General features: G+C 46.5%; 5 protein-coding genes across 5 annotated transcripts; 2 read left to right on the forward strand and 3 right to left on the reverse strand.

Annotated features, from left to right (window-relative positions):
- Positions 1–1,707: 1,707 nt before the first annotated feature.
- F5Y00DRAFT_245378 (NAD(P)-binding protein) lies at positions 1,708–3,548 on the reverse strand. The gene is made up of 3 exons (XM_048008954.1): positions 3,225–3,548; positions 2,551–3,126; positions 1,708–2,436 (listed from the first exon to the last, which is right to left on the reverse strand). Exons 1-3 carry the CDS (start codon positions 3,316–3,318, stop codon positions 2,237–2,239), a joined length of 870 nt encoding a protein of 289 aa, XP_047861740.1. The 5' UTR covers positions 3,319–3,548; the 3' UTR covers positions 1,708–2,236.
- A 235-nt stretch (positions 3,549–3,783) lies between these two features.
- Positions 3,784–5,540, forward strand: F5Y00DRAFT_245379 (Bud-site selection protein). The gene is made up of 2 exons (XM_048008955.1): positions 3,784–4,029; positions 4,107–5,540. The coding sequence occupies exons 1-2, from the start codon at positions 3,841–3,843 to the stop codon at positions 5,445–5,447; spliced, it is 1,530 nt and encodes a 509-aa protein (XP_047861741.1). The 5' UTR covers positions 3,784–3,840; the 3' UTR covers positions 5,448–5,540.
- A 438-nt stretch (positions 5,541–5,978) lies between these two features.
- F5Y00DRAFT_272616 (uncharacterized protein) lies at positions 5,979–8,620 on the reverse strand (the record flags this gene model as incomplete). The annotated part of the gene is made up of 3 exons (XM_048013015.1): positions 5,979–8,120; positions 8,296–8,411; positions 8,461–8,620. The coding sequence occupies 3 exons, from the start codon at positions 8,618–8,620 to the stop codon at positions 6,102–6,104; spliced, it is 2,295 nt and encodes a 764-aa protein (XP_047861742.1). The 3' UTR covers positions 5,979–6,101.
- A 1,870-nt stretch (positions 8,621–10,490) lies between these two features.
- Positions 10,491–12,041, reverse strand: F5Y00DRAFT_160823 (mitochondrial 2-oxodicarboxylate carrier 1). The gene is made up of 7 exons (XM_048004695.1): positions 11,861–12,041; positions 11,777–11,799; positions 11,702–11,712; positions 11,614–11,643; positions 11,476–11,559; positions 10,750–11,425; positions 10,491–10,686 (listed from the first exon to the last, which is right to left on the reverse strand). The coding sequence occupies exons 1-7, from the start codon at positions 11,904–11,906 to the stop codon at positions 10,663–10,665; spliced, it is 894 nt and encodes a 297-aa protein (XP_047861743.1). The 5' UTR covers positions 11,907–12,041; the 3' UTR covers positions 10,491–10,662.
- A 1,188-nt stretch (positions 12,042–13,229) lies between these two features.
- On the forward strand, positions 13,230–19,282 carry F5Y00DRAFT_245386 (uncharacterized protein). The gene is made up of 4 exons (XM_048008956.1): positions 13,230–14,460; positions 14,519–16,947; positions 16,994–17,111; positions 17,295–19,282. The coding sequence occupies exons 1-4, from the start codon at positions 13,814–13,816 to the stop codon at positions 18,829–18,831; spliced, it is 4,731 nt and encodes a 1,576-aa protein (XP_047861744.1). The 5' UTR covers positions 13,230–13,813; the 3' UTR covers positions 18,832–19,282.
- Positions 19,283–19,473: the final 191 nt, after the last annotated feature.

Below are 19,473 nucleotides of genomic sequence, written 5' to 3' on the forward strand. Positions count from 1 at the left end.
ACTACTCGGAGCCGTTCGGAAGTTCATGGATATACCATTTATTGCAATATAAGCTACAAGCAACGGTATATAAAAGCAATGTCATCCTTACGAAGTATTCTCGTCGTTGGCCCATAATCAAGGCCTATAATAGGTAGGCACTCTACTTAGGTAAACGTCAAAAGCGGCACCCTACATAAGTAAGCCTGGAACCATGGATCTCGGCATTGCATGGTTGAGATTTGCGCTATCGTTCCCATTCAACCGGAATTATTGTGGGCTGGGACTGATGTCAAAGTTGCGGAAGTCCGTGTGGAAAAAGATAAAAGGTCTTGGGTGGTTGGACAGAGTTCAATCTCGGCTCCAACTGCTTGTATATAGGCTCAGCAAATCCTCAGAAAGGTCATGAACTACCTGATATGAAAGCAAAAACCGTCATCCCTCCTCGATTTCGACGATTTAGACATCTGAACCTTTGTCCTTCTCGAGTGCCGTGATATCCTCGTCTCTTGTCCCGAGAGTTGGCGGATTGCGGGGTAAAGTCCCTATGCACATGCATCGTACTGATCGTACCAGTATTTTAGCGTGTGGGTCCACGTAGACAGCTATTTATCGATAAGCACGTGCTAATCTTTTATTTGAAATCTACGAACAAGCTTTATTGCCTTTAATATATCCTCTAGAATATTTAGCAAATATTATATAAGCTGAAGGACATTGCTATTAGGAAGTTACTTTAAATCTATGCGTTCCCCATGATGGCTATCCGAAGAGAAATGTGTATTTTGTTGGAATACCGGATACCGGAAGGGAATAGCTATGATAAAGACATTACACAAGTGACGTCAAGTTACTGGGGTTTCTCCATCGCTTTAAAAATTAGTAGAATCTGATAGGTACAAACACTCGTACAAACATGCAAGCAAGGACAGGGCAGGTCTTCTCCTAAAAAGGACTGCTGCATCTTCGTCCTCCAATCTAGAACTCCAACTCCGTTTCGCGTTGTTACTCCTGGTGGAAGCCAAGCTTATGTGAGCTCCTGTCACCTGTCATAGCAAAGGATATCTGCAAGTCTAACAGGTTCATACATGTGCGATCACGGGACGGAATAACAGTCCCGGCTCCAATTGCTCCATGGGTTCATCTACATCTCCAATATCTATAGTTACCTGGCTTGCCTTGTTTGGGGTCTCACGAGAGTAGCCGGTAGCTACCTAAATACGGGTGCCAATACGGATGCTTAACCCGGCTGTGAGAAAATGGCTAGGTTTTAATGACGGCACGGCTTGCCTATTATTGTTCATGTTAGAAAAGAACCGAAGTCGACGGATTCCTTAATTGTGTATCATATACGCAATCTCTTAGAATAATACGGTATGTCCACATCTAATACGCGTATACCAACCAAATCGTACCCGGAGAATGCGAAGAGTTAGACGACCGGCGGCCAGGTGAAAAGTACCTAATATAAAGGGGGTTCTTTTATGACCGTCCACACGCAGTCTACCGAGACAATACTTTCCATAGCGTCGCCTATTTCTCTCTATGGAATATCCATGATTGGTCTAAAGCCGCGAGGCCAGTCTGTCCTACCTTACCAGTGAAATTATCCGATAGGGTCTAATAATGCCCCGTAACCGCCGAGATGTAATCACCATTAACTCATCTACTTAGACGCATTCCGCCTGTATCTTTTATATTGAATTGATAAGCAATTCTAAACAATTGCTACTATGGTAGATAGGTAACTAACCTACTCAGGTACGCTGGTGGCTATCTAAAGCGCTTCCATTCAAAACACTGCTACATTTATGACCTTTATTGCAAGGGTCATATAGATAGCGGCCCCGATATAAATCTTATTCATCTATTATGATGCGGTGAGCCGGCTTCAGTGGACTGGGTAGGGAGAGCTCCCGGGATCAAGGAGTAGACTACCGATGATTACAATTGGTCGGTTGTCTATATTCGATAACTAGCCTGAGGTGACTGACCTCGGGTATTGTTTTATAAAAACCCGGTCTTCGGCTCGTATGACCGGGCCAACGCGACGACAATTACCGGGACTTGCCGCCCCTATCTAATACCTGCCTCCACTATCTTCAAAAGAGGCGGCACACATATGTGATTTCCTTTCAGCTAATTCAGCATGACCCTGCCAGAAGCGCGCTTGATGAACTGGGACTTGACTAGGCGGGAAACAAGTCCTGCTTAGGATAACTTGGCTGTCATTCTCGGCCGCGATTTTCGCTTAGGCTTAGAAGGTCGAGGGAAAGGTAGTCAACCTTCCTCCATCGGTCACAAGGACGGCGCCGTTGCAGTAGGCACCTGCCCTGGAGGCGAGATAGAGAATAGCGCCCGCCATATCCTTCTCATCTCCGGCACGCTCGAGAGGCACCATATCTTTCCCGATTCCTCCTTTTTCGATAATAGGGGCCGACATCTCGCTCGGATAGACTATGTACCTGTTAGCATGATAAAAGCGACCTATTCTACTTTTCTTTTTTTCCCGGGACTTATTTGTCCTCTACAGGGAGCAAAAGCCGAGGTTGAATGGCTTGAATCACTTACGGCCGGGGCATATGACGTTGGCTCTGACGTTCCACTGTGGAAGTGCCACGCTCAACTGTTTAATAAGGTGTATGCAGGCGGCTTTGCTCTGTCCATAAGCAAACCCTCCCGTATTTATCTTGTTAAAGCCGCCGATGCTGCTTACGGCGACTACCTGGCTTTTCTGCTCCACGTTGCCCTTCTGGTTGCCAGCATCTAAAAGCTTCAGGAATGATATGGTGGTATACCATACAGCGCTGGTATTGACGGCGAACGTGTTAGTGTAATCCTGGATGGGTATGGACAAATTGGCCTCGATGAACTCATCCAGGGTGGTTTCGGGCCTGGGCCGGTTCCCGTAAGGCCCACCGATACCCGAGTTGCAGACCAGTAGGTTGACGAAGCCGGCGTCCTGCTGTATTTGAGTGGCCGCTGACTGTAAGGACTCTTTGGACGTCACATCGCAGGTAACCGGAATTACGTTGCCAGTACCGATCTGCTCTGCAGCCTGCTGCAGGACTTGCAGACGTCGCCCTATGATATATACCTTTGAAGCGCCATTGTTGGCTAAGGCTTTAGTTATCATGAGCCCAATTCCTGAGGTACAAGGTATGTTTGTCAGTAACATGTTCGTTCATATGTTCATATGTACATAACGTAGTATAGGTAAGCTTAATCTAGGCATCGTCACATACCTGTACCGCCGCCTGTAACAACAGCAACGATACCCTTGGCGTTGAACAAGCTTTCTGCGCCAAGCGTGGCTGGCGTTGACTGCGAAGTCGTCATTTCGACCGATTCCAAGAATCAAGATAATATACTGCTGTTTGCACTGAATGTTCTGCCAACCTCAAGAATGTAGGTAGTGATTAAGGTGAAGAGTATCTAATGTTTATATCTTGTAGACGGGCCTTTTCTAGTTGCCGAATGCACACTTGACTCACACGGCTTAGTGTCTTAAGGGTTATATACAGAATAGAATCAATTACTCTAGCCGGACTTGATTATACGTAAATAAGTCAGCAACCTTAGGTAGATAAAGCCAGTATTGCCCCGCCATCTCATTGATGATTATAGCTTCTCCACCTCTTAGTGGAGCTTAGCATTGCGATATGGCCTAGTGTAGGTTTAGGAGGTAGATACCAGAATAGTTGTATAAAACTCGGATAGGTACATATACACCGATAGAAGGAAATTCTTTTAATATAACGTGGTATTTACATAACGAGAACTACATCTTTAAAAATTTCGAGCTTTACAGTTTCTTAGATATTTTGTACCTCCAAGCGCAGTATTCACATACCGCCCGATATGCCAAAGCGGAAACGAAACCACGAGCCCAGCCTCGAAGAGAAGCTGTCGCAATGGCACAAGCAACTGGCACGCGGCATGAAGACCGCCAAGGGTTTCGAGCGCCAACGATTGAGCAAGCGCATTCGCGAAGCTCAGAGCGACCCGGACAAGACGGCGAGGCTTGAGAGGGAGATTGCTGTATTAAAGGTATGGATGGAAAATTGAGAGATTTTATTGTCAGAAATGCAGAAATGGCCTCGTATTGACGTATAACTCGCCATTAGAGTCTCGATCTTCAACAAGCCGCGCACGCGCATCTATGCTCATCACTTCTCAAAATCAAGGGCGTGGCCGAGTCTCCAAAAATACCCGCCGATATAATCAAGCCCATTCCGAAGCCTGAGGGGCTGTCCGAGGAAGAGAAGGCCGCGCTACACAACGTGACGAGTGCGCTCTGCAATCGCAAGCAGATCCGCGACGTCATCGAAGAGGCTATCATGGGCACCTGTATTGCGCTAAGGGTACCCATGCCGGAGAAATTGAAGAAAGGGAAGGATAAGAAGGAGAAGAAAGACACCAAGGCTAGTAAAGAGGAACAGGCCGACAGAGATAAGCCGAAGAAGGAAGCGGTTAATAATACACATAAGGAAGAAGACGAAGACGAAGACGAAGACGGAGAGAGATCTGATACCGAAGAGAATGGGCCAGGACTAGTGCTTTTGAAGAGGAAGAAGGATAAGGCTGAGGGTGACGAGGAGGAACTCGGTAGCGAGGATGACGATGAAGCTGAAGATGATCAACCATTCGAAGGTTTCTCTGACAGCGATGCCGAGGAACGAGCCTGGTCGCGGTATGATGCCTTTGTAGCAGGCTCATCTAGCGACGATGACGAATCAGGAGACAACGAGAGTGTGGACGACGAACTTGTCGCAGACAGCAGAACGAAATCGCTACGAAAAGCGACGGCCGACGACATTTCTATATCATCAGTCGGATCGTCCGAATCAGACCAAGAAGAGGAAGAGGAAGAAGAAGAAGACGTAGAAGACGTAGACAGCCAAATTTCCGCATCCGCATCCCCACCACCTAAAAGGGCTAAAGTCGCAAAGACGGCCGCGATAACAGCCGGCAACTCGGCATTCCTACCTTCATTGATGGGCGGCTACATATCAGGCTCTGAATCAGAAGCCTCCGACCTCGATCTCGCCCCCGCGCGCAAGAACCGGCGCGGGCAACGTGCGCGCCAAGCTATCTGGGAGAAGAAGTATAAGGAGAAAGCGAAGCACGTCCAGAAGAAGCAGCAGGAAGCCAAGGCGGGCCGAGATCAGGGATGGGACATGAGACGAGGCGCAGTAGGGGACGAAGAGGGGTCGAATAAGCCCTGGAAAAAAGGCATCCGGAATCCCTTCGATAACAAGCATATCCACCCCGAGCGCCAACAGCAACTTCAAGGGGGCCGCGAACAAACCAGTGGGAAAAGCTTCGTGGAGGACAAACCGAAACCAAAAGCAATACCTAAGCGGGATGATACGGGTCTCTTACACCCAAGTTGGGCCGCGGCCAAGAAGGCTAAGGAAGAAGGTCAAAAGGTCGCATTTCAAGGGCGTAAGGTGGTGTTTGATTAAGTTATTTAATAGATACCATATTAGTAGGCTACGGAAACTACTGAAGAGAATCAATATTCATTGTAGGAAATTATCGATTATATTTACTTGGTCTACTCTGAATAATTCTAGCTCTAGCAGCCCGTAAACCAACCCACGCATTTTCACAGTGTTGGGGATGATGGTGAACCTTAGGTACTCATATCCCGGTGTTGTATGTTTGGAAATCCGCGAGCCCAAAGTTCTTCACGGCAGCAAGAACCCCCCTGATTTAGTCACGTATTGAATGGGCCTTATAGAGGCGGTAGTAGGTATAAAGATTCACTGGACACGACGCCGTAGTTTGAGGATATGTTTCCTAGATTGCATATGTGCGGTAGATTTCTAGGTAAGTTTCACGGATGATAGGTATCTGAAACTTTTTATGAGAATTTTTGGTGGATCGTAGGCTGACCTAGGTAGGTAGGTACGTAAGGAGGTAGAGATGAAGCATAAAATAGAGGAAGATAGGAGACTGATTTGAATCAAAATCATGACTTCATAGTTGAGATTGTAGATAAAACGAAGATGTAAAGAGAAGAGTCCAAGTATGCCGTCTTAAGAGCGAAGCGGCTGCTTCACTTCCGGGGGTTTATGCCGCTGAATGTAAAGGAGTGTGCGCCACATTGGCGTTTCTCACCCTAGCCTACGGCGTTTTCCCACTCGTCCCTCGTCATGAGAGTAAGCTTCACCTTCGCTCGATGGTCCGGATGAAGGATTGGTTCTAGAGCCACCGCTCACGACAGGACGAGGGTAAATATCAGATTCATCATCGCTACTCGGAGGGGTATCCTCCCGATCATATAGCTCGTTGGCGTTGTCATCGTCGGGCTCTTCTTTCACAGACCTGGTATCTGGCTCGGAACGAACAAAAAGCGAAGACTCCTTATCCTCATCATCTTCCTGGTCCCCTGTCAGATCTATCACCTCATGATTTGCCTGCTCGGTAGGATCGTCAATCTCCATTGGGTCTGCTGGAGGAGTACCCGAGCCTGATCCGGAGCGAACAAATAGACCGCTGGAACTGCCGTCATCATCATCAATATCTATTCTGTCTCCTTCGTTTTCGTTGTCTTGCATCTGGTTATTACGCTGTTGGGAGGCCCCGACTAACGAGATAGTGGTAGCATTTTGTGATACGCCCGGTAGACCAGAGCCACCCGCGTCATCGTCGTCATCGTCGCTATCAGGTTCAGTATCGCTATTAGGACTAGGATCTACAATTTCTGGAGCTGGAGAGTTGGGGGCATGTCGGAGATTAGGAACATGTCCGTCTTCAGAATCATTATTATCGTCCGAGTCGCTGATACTGGTGCCGTCCCATGAAGCAGTATCGCTAGATGCGCCGTTGGCTGAGCCAGTCGTTTCGGAACCACCCGCCGGACCTAGGATATGAGTCTCGTCGTAAAACGTCTTAACAATAAGCATGTCTTCTTCCGACGGGATAAAATCTTCCAAACACGTCAGCGGTGTCAGATTCTCTAGATGGCTCTTAAGGGCAAGACCATCTTGCTTCGGCAGAGTTACGACAGTGCATAGGTCTTTTAGGAACGACCAATCCCGAATTGATTGGCGGTGATCAAGGCCGTTACTCTCTTTGAAGCGGATCCAATCCATAGCTCGTAGTTGATAAAGATAATCGATCCCTTGAACTGTCCGCATTGATCGAAACCTCCGGTAATTCGGGTGTCTAAAAGTACGGCGAACCATAGTCTCGAAAGGGTCAAATTCTTTGTCCAAATCTTGATTCCCATCGGATTGGTTGCCGTCAGACTCATCTCCATCCGATTGATATTCATCAGACTGGTCCTCGATAAGCCGGCCTCTACCTTTACCGACTTGCTGACGATCCTTCGTCTGTATCTCATACTTCCGTCGTGTCCGGCTTTTCTCACATTCTGCTATGTGAACAACCAGAGTGCGAAGGCGTCTCGTTTTAGTAAACCACTTGAGACCGAGTGAACGTTGCGAGATTCTGGTCTCGTGTCTAGGCATCAAAGCTCCATGCCACATTAGTTCGACATTCACCAACCGCTGGACGCGCGCAGCGCCAATGCCATTGCAAAATCGATGCCATTCGCCAAGCGAGCTAAACGCAAAAGTATTCGCTCCGTAGAAAGCATGTACACCGATAAAGTACCAGCGTTTACAGACCAGTAAAGGCTTTAGTACGTCATTTGGTTTGCGAGCTAGAATAATTTGACATGGCGACCTGCCAAAATGGAATCTGGTTGGTAGTTGACTTTCGCCTTTGACATCCTCGACGGGGAAGCCAACGGGTGGATTTGAAGGATCTAACCGAGAGAGACAGTGGATGAGAGTACCCTTGACAAACAGTTGCTTGAATATCTTCACCTGAATCTCCAAAGGAAGCTCCTGAAATGGGAAGTAAGATGTAGGGTGGATCTCCGGCTCAATCATGTTGTTTTCATCATATGCCCGTTCCAGTGCCAGACGCCGCGCGCGCCTTTCTTCTAATACCAGTCTCTTTTCTATCGCGCGCCTCTCCTCTGAAATCGTCACCTGCTGAAGTGAAAAGTCAGGATGGAATATGTTTAGTCTCTGAGACATATTTTCCTGTTTGCAACATTCGCGATAGACCCTGCTATAATTTTCTTCGCCCCCAAAGTGTGCTCTTAGTAGAAAGCTCCATGGCTATATATAATTGTAAGTATGGTCCTTTATGACGAAGAGATCGAATGCAGGTACTCACTACACAAGGTTCACTGATCCCAGCAAGGCGATTCTCCAGTTCTTTGATTCTTTGGTTTTTTCTCCTAATTTCTCTATTTTTCTGCCGGATACAATCCACCAGCATTTGAATGCATACCTGTTGACGGTCATATGCATCTTTGAGCTTATCGTAGTCTTGATTGCGATGGACTTCGTCAAAATCCAATTCACTTAAGTCATCAAGAATACTTAGATTGACCGATATATCATCATCTGTAAAAATTAGCTTTATGTTCCTTCAAGTAATGGAACGAGCTCTTACCGTCGTCATCTTCCATTTGCTCTTCATCGTTGTTGTCCTCTGCAGTTTGGCCTTCAGCAACGTCTGGGGATGCACGTTCACTGCTAGAATCTTCCGATTCTTCCCCCAAATCATGCTCATGATCATCATTCTCGGCACTATCGCCGCGTGCGGAAGACATATTGATGTATGGATGTATGTTACTTAAGAAGTATGGGTTGTGTGTAGTAGTGAAGTAGAGAATATTTCAGTAGAGTTGAATGAAGTATCACGGGAATGCAAGGACACTTATGAATATATTTCACCCTCTTAGGATTCAAAGACTCTGGGTCCGGTTGATGATTAGTAGCAGGCCCTTCACATCAATTCGTTCATCACGAGAGAAGGCGCCAAAATTGCAAAAGATGGTGGGTAAGATTAATAAAACAGTTGGGCTTGAAATGGAAATCACGATGGAGAAAAATACCTCACGGAAGCAGAGGATTTCAATATTCAAGTCACTATTGCACGAGAGATTATGAGGCGCGGATGTTGGGTTTGTGACGATTAGACGAGTGACATTGGATACGTTAAACGTGCAATGAGGCGAGCTGACACTTTCAAGGGGAAAGAATCTGCTAACACCGATACGTGCAAGGGAACAGGTTTGAAGGTCTCACTTGGCTAGCTGTGGCTTGTGGAATTGGTTAAGAGCGCTTGGTGATGGGGGGTGAGATAAATGAATAAGATTAAGATATATGTATGCAAATAGAAGATAAGATAGAAGACAGAAAGGTATGCTCAAGCAAATAACTCACCAATTTGGTCAGGGACGAAGTGTTATAGTAGGCTAGGTGTGAAGACGATGCAAACAACCTAGTGCCAGGGTTAGGAACGTATTCAATCACGACCAGATGAGTGGTGAAAGGGTCAATATAGATGTAAGAAGGGAGAATAAAGACTTGACATCCAGATACCGAGTAAGGGAGCCGGATATGACTTGGCAGAATAGAAGAAGCAGGTATATTGTATGTGTGTTGTGTGTGTGTTGTGTGTGTGTTGTGTGTATAAGATGGGGGAGTATGTCGAAGTTTATGCGGGAGGGAAACTCGAAGGATTTATCTTTAAGTAAGAAGGCAGGTTGTGGATATAAGAAAGGAAGTAACGGGAGTATAGGTATGGGTGGTGCTGTTTAGTATGTGTTATAGAAAGAACGCACCTGACAACTAGATCTTGCCCTTCCTAGATTTGCGGGAAGGTAAAAATATCCGGGTTGAAAGGAAAAGGATAAAAGTCGGCTTGGAAAGGAATAATTTAATTACCTAGAAAGGATATGGAGATTGTCCTCCGAGTTGTGAAGTTCAAGAAAGGTAATTGTTGTGGGAGGAGATGAGATAGATCTCCTGGATACGTAGATGTGTTGTGCCCGAATGCCCGAATTTATGAGGGTTATTGTCTTGGGCTACGTTTTTCGAAAGAGGAAGTTCGTCCACTTTCATCTTTTTCTCGAAATACGTACTATTTCGAGCCCTTTTCCAGGGTGCCGAGGCCTCATTTTGGGTACCGAATCGAAGGTGAGGGTGCCGAGTCCTGGGTGCTGAGCCCTCCTTCAGGGTGCCGAGCCGTGGCTAAGGGTGCTGAGGGTGCTGGGGGGTATTAAAGGCGAGGGTGCCGGGGGTTTCGAGGGTACTAGAGATGAGGGTATTGAGGGTATTAAGGGTGCCGTTTTTTAGGGTCTCGAAGGTGCTAATACGGGGTGCTGAGGATAGCAGTATATATTCGGGCTATTGTGGCATCCCTCTGGGGTGCCCTCCAGTAGATGATGAGTTAGAGGGTAGGTCGTTTGGGGATTGGGAATGGGAAAAGGAAATTGTAATATGTGTATATGGTAGCAAGAGGTAACTGCCAATTATACGTCCGTTAGTATGATCTAAATACCTTCCATATATACCTCATACCTACTTGCGAGGTAGTAGCTTTTATCTCTTAATTGGGCTTTGAAGTAGTGACTGAGAAGCTATTCGGGCAAGGGCAATCATAAATTCACGCGGATATGTCAAGTTTTGAATGGCGTAGAAAAGTATAGTGATGATCTAAATTCTGGGGAAGACGTGTGCTAGGTATCTTGTCTGCTATCTATAGACACATGTATTGCTGCCAATATGCAAGTCGCTAATCAAACAGAGGGGTGACAATGCCTAGCTATTCCTGGTAGAGCATCGAAACTATTCCGGGGTTCTATATTTAGTTAATGGAGCGGAAGAAATCCTATTGACTTGTATTAGTGGCCGATTAAAACAAGTTGATTAGGTAGGGAACGATGAGACTTACCATAACGCTAGTGAAAACAACTAGAAGGATACCTCCTCCTGGTCCGAGTCTTAGGACTTTGGGTAGGAAACCCTTGTACAGGGCACCAAAGCCCTCCTCCTTCATCACAGTGGCGCAAGCACCCCAAGCCCAGTTATACTTCGGGGTCTGTCCGGGAATCTTGGGGCTATTTTGGATACGCGACTTGACGACATCCATTGGCGTGTTGATGATCGTACCGACAGTACCACCAATTCCTCCGGAGACTAGTCCATTGAGGATCTCACCCTTCTTGGTCTCGGCCTTGGGTAGAAGTTCTTTAACCTGGAAGATACAACCGAAGTATCCCGCATTCCATAGTATGTGACGCCACATAGTACTCTCTAGACCATTGTACATGGCCAAGACACCCTCGTTCTTGATAGTCTTGGCGACTACATCGATCATACCAGTATATTTACCCGCAGAAGCCTTGTCTTGTAGTCTGATCTTGACCAACTCGAAAGGTACAACAACGAAAGACTCGGTGGCACCGGCCGAGGCACCCGTTAAAATCGATAGTGATTGGTTCATCTTGTCAACACCGAAGGCTTTGCGGTAGAACTTGCCCCATTCATCGTTGGCAGCAAACTTGGTGGCACGCTTCGGAGCTTCCATCAGAATGGGGGCTGTGATACCTCTGTATAACCTCGAGAATCTGCGCTTCGGATGAGTCTGAGAACTATAAGTTTTGGGCGGTCACCATACCCTTCATTGCGAACGATCTTTTGGAAGCAGTCTACCATGCCAGTGTACGAGTCTGCGCCAGTTCCCTTGCCGGTTTGGAGTTGCCTGCTCTGTGGTAAGCTTCGGACATGCCAACTACAGGGTCTTACTGTTGCTCACACTCGGGTTTTCACAACATCCAGAGGGTACCTAGTCTATGTCAACGATGTGCACGCGACAGACTCAAGCGGGGTATGGCATGGTATACATGGTCAGAATCTGGAAGAGAAGAGTGTGAGATTAGCTCGCTGTTATGCGCAGAGGCTTCGAGTTCGTCACTTACCTCCGATATGCCAGCAATAGCACCTAAGTTAAGTGGTTAGTTCATGTCATGATCGTCGGTTGAACCGTTTAGGATGCGACGTACCTGCGGCAAAGGTGTATACAAAGGGAAGTGGTTTATCTTCAGACATCTTGGGCAAATTTAACCTCTGAGATTACGGTGAGCGGCTTGCGTTACAACTCAATTGAAGGTAGAAGAAAAAGTGTGTTTTGGTAAATAACACATACATTCGGGTACTGGCGGTTATTTGATCTGACAAGAAACGAATTTCGAATTATAATTTGCGATGGCGGCGCATACTTTACAACCCGCTAACCCGCTAACCCCATAACGCCGTATGCCCGCCGGATCGGCGTTATCAGTTGAACCCCACTGTGAATAACCCTAAATCTGCAGGGACTTAGGTAATCCCTTTATCTATTAATATTACGTACCTGGGTATTTATTACTTTAACGCTTAAATGCATTGCCGAAATCATGAAAGCCGATATTATGCTTGGTTGTTTTGATATTGATCCTTTGTCTTGAACGCCCGAAGCCGTATCATGTAATGCAACTGTAATCCGTAACAAGAGAACAAATTCAAAGCATATTATACATTACATTATTCTATCCATGAGTTGCCTACTATGGAGAGTTATAACTTCTATGCTGCAAGTAAAAAGACATTTCCGAGATACATGCATCGAACAGCTAGAAAGATACCTATGAAGTAAGAACTGAATGGGTTATTTACCTACCTTAAAGGTACCCAGTAAACCAGATGCCTTGGTATCTATCTAATGAGTACTTTGTTTGTGGTATTTAAACCTACAGTTGTCCCTGCGATTATCATACTATAAGATCTAATAATTTCAGGCGGGATAAGACTTACACAGATAGGAGGTAGGTACCTGTTATGCCAAGTTGATTTCTCGGCATGGATTCCTATTCGTAGCCCTATGATCCAGCTGAGACCTGTCGCTATTGCTTATCCGTTCATATGCCTAATGTAGTGAAGACCAGAGCTTACACTGGGGAATTCGTTGGGGGAGAGATGCATGTGAACTCCACATTATCCAATGGCTTGCAGAAGCGTAAGCAATGGCTATGTAGGAGCTGGCTCATACCCAGACTTTATTAGATAGGTAGATATGACTTTGCCTGTTAGTGGCTTCGAATATATCAAATATTTAAAAAGATGTGCGTGTAATGGGGATTGATTAAAGTTTGCTTTAAACGCCATACAATTGTTCAAAAAGCTCCAGGTTTATTTGTTTGAGCATTGCATGTAGGTTTAGGAGGTATTTAAGGTACGTACCTACATATGTAGGACTCGACGCCCTGAGGATTTACCATGCCCTGTCGGTTAGAGTTATGATTGGTCCATAATAAGGTTTCCGATGACCCGGCTTTTCTATGTATAGCGTGGTAGCGTCGCGGGGTTTACGCACAAACCGCAGATAGGCAAGGACCTACCCTATCTTCGTCTATGCACTTCGACTATCACTTTCCATCATTTATGATAATTTATGACACATACGCTCAACAAGACGCCATTTCCGTAATATATCATCTTGGGACCAACTACCGTAAGTGAATCTTCTATAAAGTGTACTATTCGCTGCATACCTCCTTTCAAGTGGCAACCCCTTAACGAAGCAACGCGTTATCGATCCAAGACCCTTGGCAGCTCCCGATAAGTACAATTGAACCGATACGACTCATCGCCGACTCATCTGCTACGCCTGAAGCGCAAAGCGCAATATCCATTCTTACAACGTCTTGTCCCGCATAGTCGAAACCGAAGTCGAAATCTAACGCTGTTTCCGATTCGTCCCCTCGTAGTATCCCGTATCGGTCCCTTAAGCTAGAAGAATCTGCGCATACGTTACTATAGTCTGGAGTTCTGGGGTGATCACTCGCAGTGGGATAACCCCTCCAACGTCTTGTCAATTCAAAGCGCTTCCAATCGCACCTTTAAATAGGCCGTGATCCCTCGAGACTCACAGCGAGGTGTTGTTTGAAGTGCTTTGAACGACACCTTTTAATATACACATGAGTCATCTACTTTGGAAATACTACTGGGAAAATGATGTCGACAAATTCTGTCGACTGCTGGCTCCGGCCAGCTATTCCCAGAACCCATCCAAGACTTCGGGTTCGGGAGTAGGTAGTGCCGGCGCATTCGGAAGTTCTCCACGAGGCATCACCAAGTCGCGCAAAACGACCGGCCTTGGCGTTTCCGTAATCGCGCCTAAGAATGCCGGCAGTAATCTTGGAAAGGGTGATATTAATAGTCGCGACTACTCGGGTTTAACTATTCTACTCCGAGCCGTTTCGTCAACTTCTTCGAACGCCATTACCTTTGTCGAAGCCCTTCTTGACCATCCCGCGATCGATATCTACATTCAGGACTACGAGAGTGGTTGGAATGCCCTACATAGAGCCCTATATAATGGAAATATCTCGATTGCGCGATTGCTACTTGATAAAGAACGTAAAGACTTAACAAGTTCTCTTGGGGGGGTTACTACTACTAGGGTGGGACAGCTAATCAAGACGAAGGACCATGAAGGAAATAGCCCTTTTGACGTATACAACGCTAGTATTGCTTTGCGAACTTTGAAGGTCTCAGAAGAGCGTGCGAGTCTAGAAGATGACGGTTCAGATAGTGATGAGGGTTCGGCAGGCGAAGACACTAGGTAGGAAGGATATGGGCTAATTAGGTCTGAAGTCGTGTTTTGCTAACAACTCCTATAGGCATCATAGCAGACCTGCCGCTCTGGGTGAAGAAGTATTCACCTTTGGTAGCAATAATAATTTTTCCCTTGGCCTTGGCGATGAAGATGATCGGCAATTCCCAGAGCGCATCTATTTGAAACGCCCTGACCATTTAATTCACCATTTCTACGACCAGTACCTCGAGGAAATGAAGCGCCAGTCCAACATAGAGGATTCAATATCCCGCGATTTGTCTCAGATCCCAATTTTGATTCAGAACCGCCCTTTGATGATTCAGGATGTGGTGCTCTCTAAGCTACACAGTGCTGTCCTCACGACTGATCCCGTCTCTAATTTATACATCTGCGGAATTGGGCGTGGTGGTCGTCTTGGCCTTGGCGACGAAAATACGAGGTTCAATTTTATGCCTGTCCAGGGCGGCTTGTCCGACAAAAAGGTCGTTCAGATTTCACTAGGCCAAAATCATTCATTGGCTGTAACCAACACGGGAGAACTTTGGACTTGGGGGTCAAATACGTATTCGCAGCTTGGGGTTCCTTTACCTGCACCAGTGAGACCTGATGAGGAACCAATAAGTACAACACCTCGACAAGTATTTGGTCCGTTGAAGAAGGAAATCATACTCGGGGCGGCAGCATCTGCTATTCATTCCGTGGCGCACACGGGATCGTCTTTGTTCTGCTGGGGAAAAAATATTGGTCAACTTGCCTTAATGGATGCGGATTCTAGGTCTCTTGAGGTTCAGACAGTCCCTAGAAAAGTTGCCGCGACCCTCCTCTCGAGTCACTCTTCCATCGTCATGGTCTCGGCCATCGAAAAGGCGACATCTTGTCTTTTCGAGGACCATACTGTGTGTGTCTTTACGAGTTACGGCTATAACATGATCAAGTTCCCTACTTTTGATCCTTTCACAAGTTCGCCACTCCAACGCTCAGTGCAACTCTCTATGTCCTCCCGCTATGACCCTGGCCGCCGCGAGATCCATCAGATCACATCAGGCGGGGATACCATAGCTGCGGTTACGGGCAATGGAGACCTCTTTACGATGGTAGTCAATCACAAATACGATGGCAATCAGTCTGCTGCGTCCACGACTAATCCGTCGAAGATCAAGGACGCGGTGACAATACCACAATGCATTTGGAGCTCTAAAAAAGACGGCGTTAGATCTGTTAGTGTCGGAGAGAACGGTTCGGTTATAATCTCTACACAGTCCGGGGCGGTCTGGCATCGCATCAAGCGAACAAAAGCCAAAGACACTAAAGCACCTGCAATAGCAGACTCCAAAAAGCGCAAGGATTTCAAATTCCAGCGTGTTCCCTATATTACGGATATTGTTGCGGTTAGAAGTTCTGCTTTCGGTGCGTACGCTGCGGTCCGGAAGGATTGCGATGTGACACGAGAGCAAATTGAGATTGATGACCCAACATTGTGGGAGGACATTGCCCCTTTATTTCCCTTGTCTGGATTTAGGGCTCTAAATTCTAAAGCGCGAGAGAATAAGGACACTTGGAAATTTCAGGACCCGGAGGTGCTGAAAGGTCGAGTAGACTCACTAGCATACGAGGTGTTGACGTCAACTGACCTTGAAGATGATCTTCAAGTACATCTCAAGAATTGGCATTTCCACCACGATGGTCTTGGCATGGTCGTTCGTGCCGCTGCATTTCCAGATTTGGCGATTCCCGTACACTCTTGGCTCTTGTCAGCTAGAAGTCCGTTACTTCGGGCAGGGTTACAACAATTCAGAGAAACTGGAATTTCCGAGTTTTCAGATGTTCTAACTATCAGCGAACAGGACAACGTTGTGGTTATAGAACTTACTGGCAGCGTCGATATAATCACACTGATGAATCTCATCGTTTATTTATACCGCGACAGAGTCATCCCTGCCTGGAATTTTACGCGGCAATCTAAACCCTTAGCATATAGATACCGCCAAATCCGCACAGAACTTATGAAACTGGCTACTGGACTTGGTATGACCGACTTGGAAGCTGCTGTTAGGACCCAGAGCTCTCCGCCACGTTCTATGAATAAGGACTTTAAGAAAGCTATCGAGGATGCAGCCTTTTTTGAAGATGGTGACGCCCTTTTGGAACTCGATGGCGATGAGATCCTTGTCCACAGCGACCTGCTCTGCCAAAGGTGTCCGTGGTTCCAAGGTCTTTTCAAAGGTCGTTCTCGTGGTATGTGGCTGGAGAGTCGCCGTGCAGAACAGAAAGATGACGACTACATCAAAATCGACCTGAAGCATATGGACCCGGAGGCATTCCATTACGTCCTTCAGCATCTATACGCCGATATTGGGGAAGAGCTATTCGATGATGTTGTCGCAGAGAACCTTGATGACTTTTCTGAATTAGTTATGGAAGTTATGGGCATTGCTAACGAACTCATGCTCGATCGTCTATCACAAATCTGTCAGAAAGTCATCGGCCGTTTTGGTAAGCTCTGCTCCCTTTACCACAGGAGAAATATTAATTTCAATAGTTAACACTCGGAATATTTCGAATCTACTAAATGCTATCAGTCCCTGTTCGGTTACTGAATTCAAGGATAAAGGATTGGAATACATCTGCCTCCAGATGGAATCAATGCTTGAAAATCAGTAAGTAACCCTAGCAATTGAATCAATGTTTCGAATTTCCCCCGAGGACTTTGATTCGAATATTCGACGGCATCGCTCGTTATAGAGACTGTCCTCTATGGTAAATGCGTTGCTGGGTTTTGTCATTGGCTGGATCATTGAATTCTATATTGTAGATGGGTTGTAATACTAATACATGAACAGTCTACTTGACAATCTCGACGAGGATCTTCTCTTAGAGTTAGATGAGGTCGTCAGGGATAATCAACTAGCCAGGTGTCCATTTGCGCGAAGTGGGAGAGCTGATTTACTCCTTCACGAACGCCACCCTGAACTAGCGCAAGACATTGATGAAGAGAGGCAGAGACGAGTGAAAGAGATGGCGTATAAGGTCATACAGAAAGAAGACGAGAGAAAGTTGTCAACATCGTTCAAATCTCGTATCGGGAGCTTAGATGAATCTACCGGCGTTTCGCCAATAACAGATCGAAATAGGAGAAAGTCGAAAGCAGTTCGAAATGAGCCCTTTACGCCTGAGCTTCGACCAAGAGACTCTCACACAGACCTCATCTTTGCTATGGATGAAGAGGGGTCTCCCAGCAGCACGATTCCTGTTTCTCCAAGTCCTCAACCGTTGCGATCCAGCGAGTCAAACGAATTAGACCAGTTATCAACGCTTCCTGGTCCTTGGAGGGATTCCAAAGGAAAATTTGTTGAAGATCACATTACACCAAACTCCACTACACAAGTTTCGACATCAAGATCCGGCCTACCCCCTGCAACGTTACAGAATGGTTCTACAAGGCCTGTGCCATCGGGAGGCAATCCATGGGGGCAATCATCGCTGCCAACTTCACGGTTGGATCTGCGAGAGATGTTAGCAGAGTCTCGACCAGCCCAATCAGCGTTGTCCGCCGAATTGGCGGCTGAGAGAAGAGAAGCAGGTAGCAAAATCACTCCACAAAAGATGTCTCAAAAGGAGAGAAAAAGACAATTACAACAGCAAGCGGAGCTAGCAGCGCGACAAGAGACACAATCTCAGCAATCAACATCACCGTGGACGAAGGTTGGCGAAAAGAATGAATCGCCTTGGCAAAAAACCCCGCTTGCCTCGAAGACGTCCTTGACAGACGTCTCGGAGTATTCGGCAGGTTTATCGGCAGGTCCACCGAGACCAAAGCCGCTTCTTGCTGCAGAAACATCGTCTAGCAAGTCCATACCACGGCGGACAGCATCTCCGGATACTAGGTTTTCCGGTCAAAGATCCAATAGTGCGACACAGGTACCAATGCCTGCTACTCAATCTAAATCCCAGCAACTCACTCCACACTCAAAGTCTTATATCAAACGAGCACCTAAACCGGAGCAGGAGATGGGTCTCGGCCTTGCCGATATCATTGGAGAACAGCGGCGCGAACAGGAAAGTGTACGCGAAGCAGTCGCCAAACGTAGTCTTCAGGAGATTCAACAAGAGCAGGCGTTCCAGGAGTGGTGGGATCAGGAGAGCCGGCGGATGCAAGAAGAAGAAGCAAGACGAGCTGCACGCGAAGAAGGTAAAGAAAAGAAGAAGGAGCACAATGGCAGCCGAAGAAGCAATCGTAACAATAAGTCAAAAGGGGGTAACAGTAATCGACCGAATAATAGCGGGGGCGGTAATAATGCCGCTACTAAAGCTACAGAGGCAGGACCTAGCTCCAGCTCTAGAGGGCGAGGACGAGGAAATAGAGGAAAGGCGGCATGATAGACTGTGGCGCATCGGATCAACTCGAAGTCAGAAGGCCACATATATACGGAGTTCGGTAATAGGTTGTAACGCATATCCCAAGTTGGTTTGAGCAAATGAGTTGCTTTTTGTAAGCATTGTACATAAGGGGAAGCAAGAGTCAATGGTCGTACCATCATACAACTGGTATATACTTTACGCAATTCCGCTCATCACGGACGTTATTCTCTACGAAATGCTGTGTTTAAAGCAGCCGTCGAAGACACCTCTCAAATCTAATAAATACCTAGTATTTATATAAACCGACTCGTCACTTCGATAATAGCATAGGATATATTTCAATTTTCGTCCGAACTGTTTAGGTGAGGTATCAGTAGAGCCCTATTTCAGACATTAGGTCCCTCTTACGAGATTGTTATATCCTAATATAAAGGGTACCTTAAGCCCTCGAGGTTAGCGTACTATAGCCCGAACCCGTAACCTTTGCCAATACGCTGTTACAATTGCTTATATCTCGACGCCTGTATGTGGCTGGGAGTACTTATACTTTGTATGCATTTCTTTGTTTGCTACAGTAGGGGACAATGGAGCTGGGACTTGCAATGCATAACTGGTAGTGGTTCTTACACGATGTGATATGGGGCACTGTGATTGTCAGGA

Source organism: Daldinia vernicosa, assembly GCF_022497035.1.
Source record: "Daldinia vernicosa strain CBS 139.73 unplaced genomic scaffold F5Y00scaffold_51, whole genome shotgun sequence".
In the NCBI taxonomy this organism is placed as follows: domain Eukaryota; kingdom Fungi; phylum Ascomycota; class Sordariomycetes; order Xylariales; family Hypoxylaceae; genus Daldinia; species Daldinia vernicosa.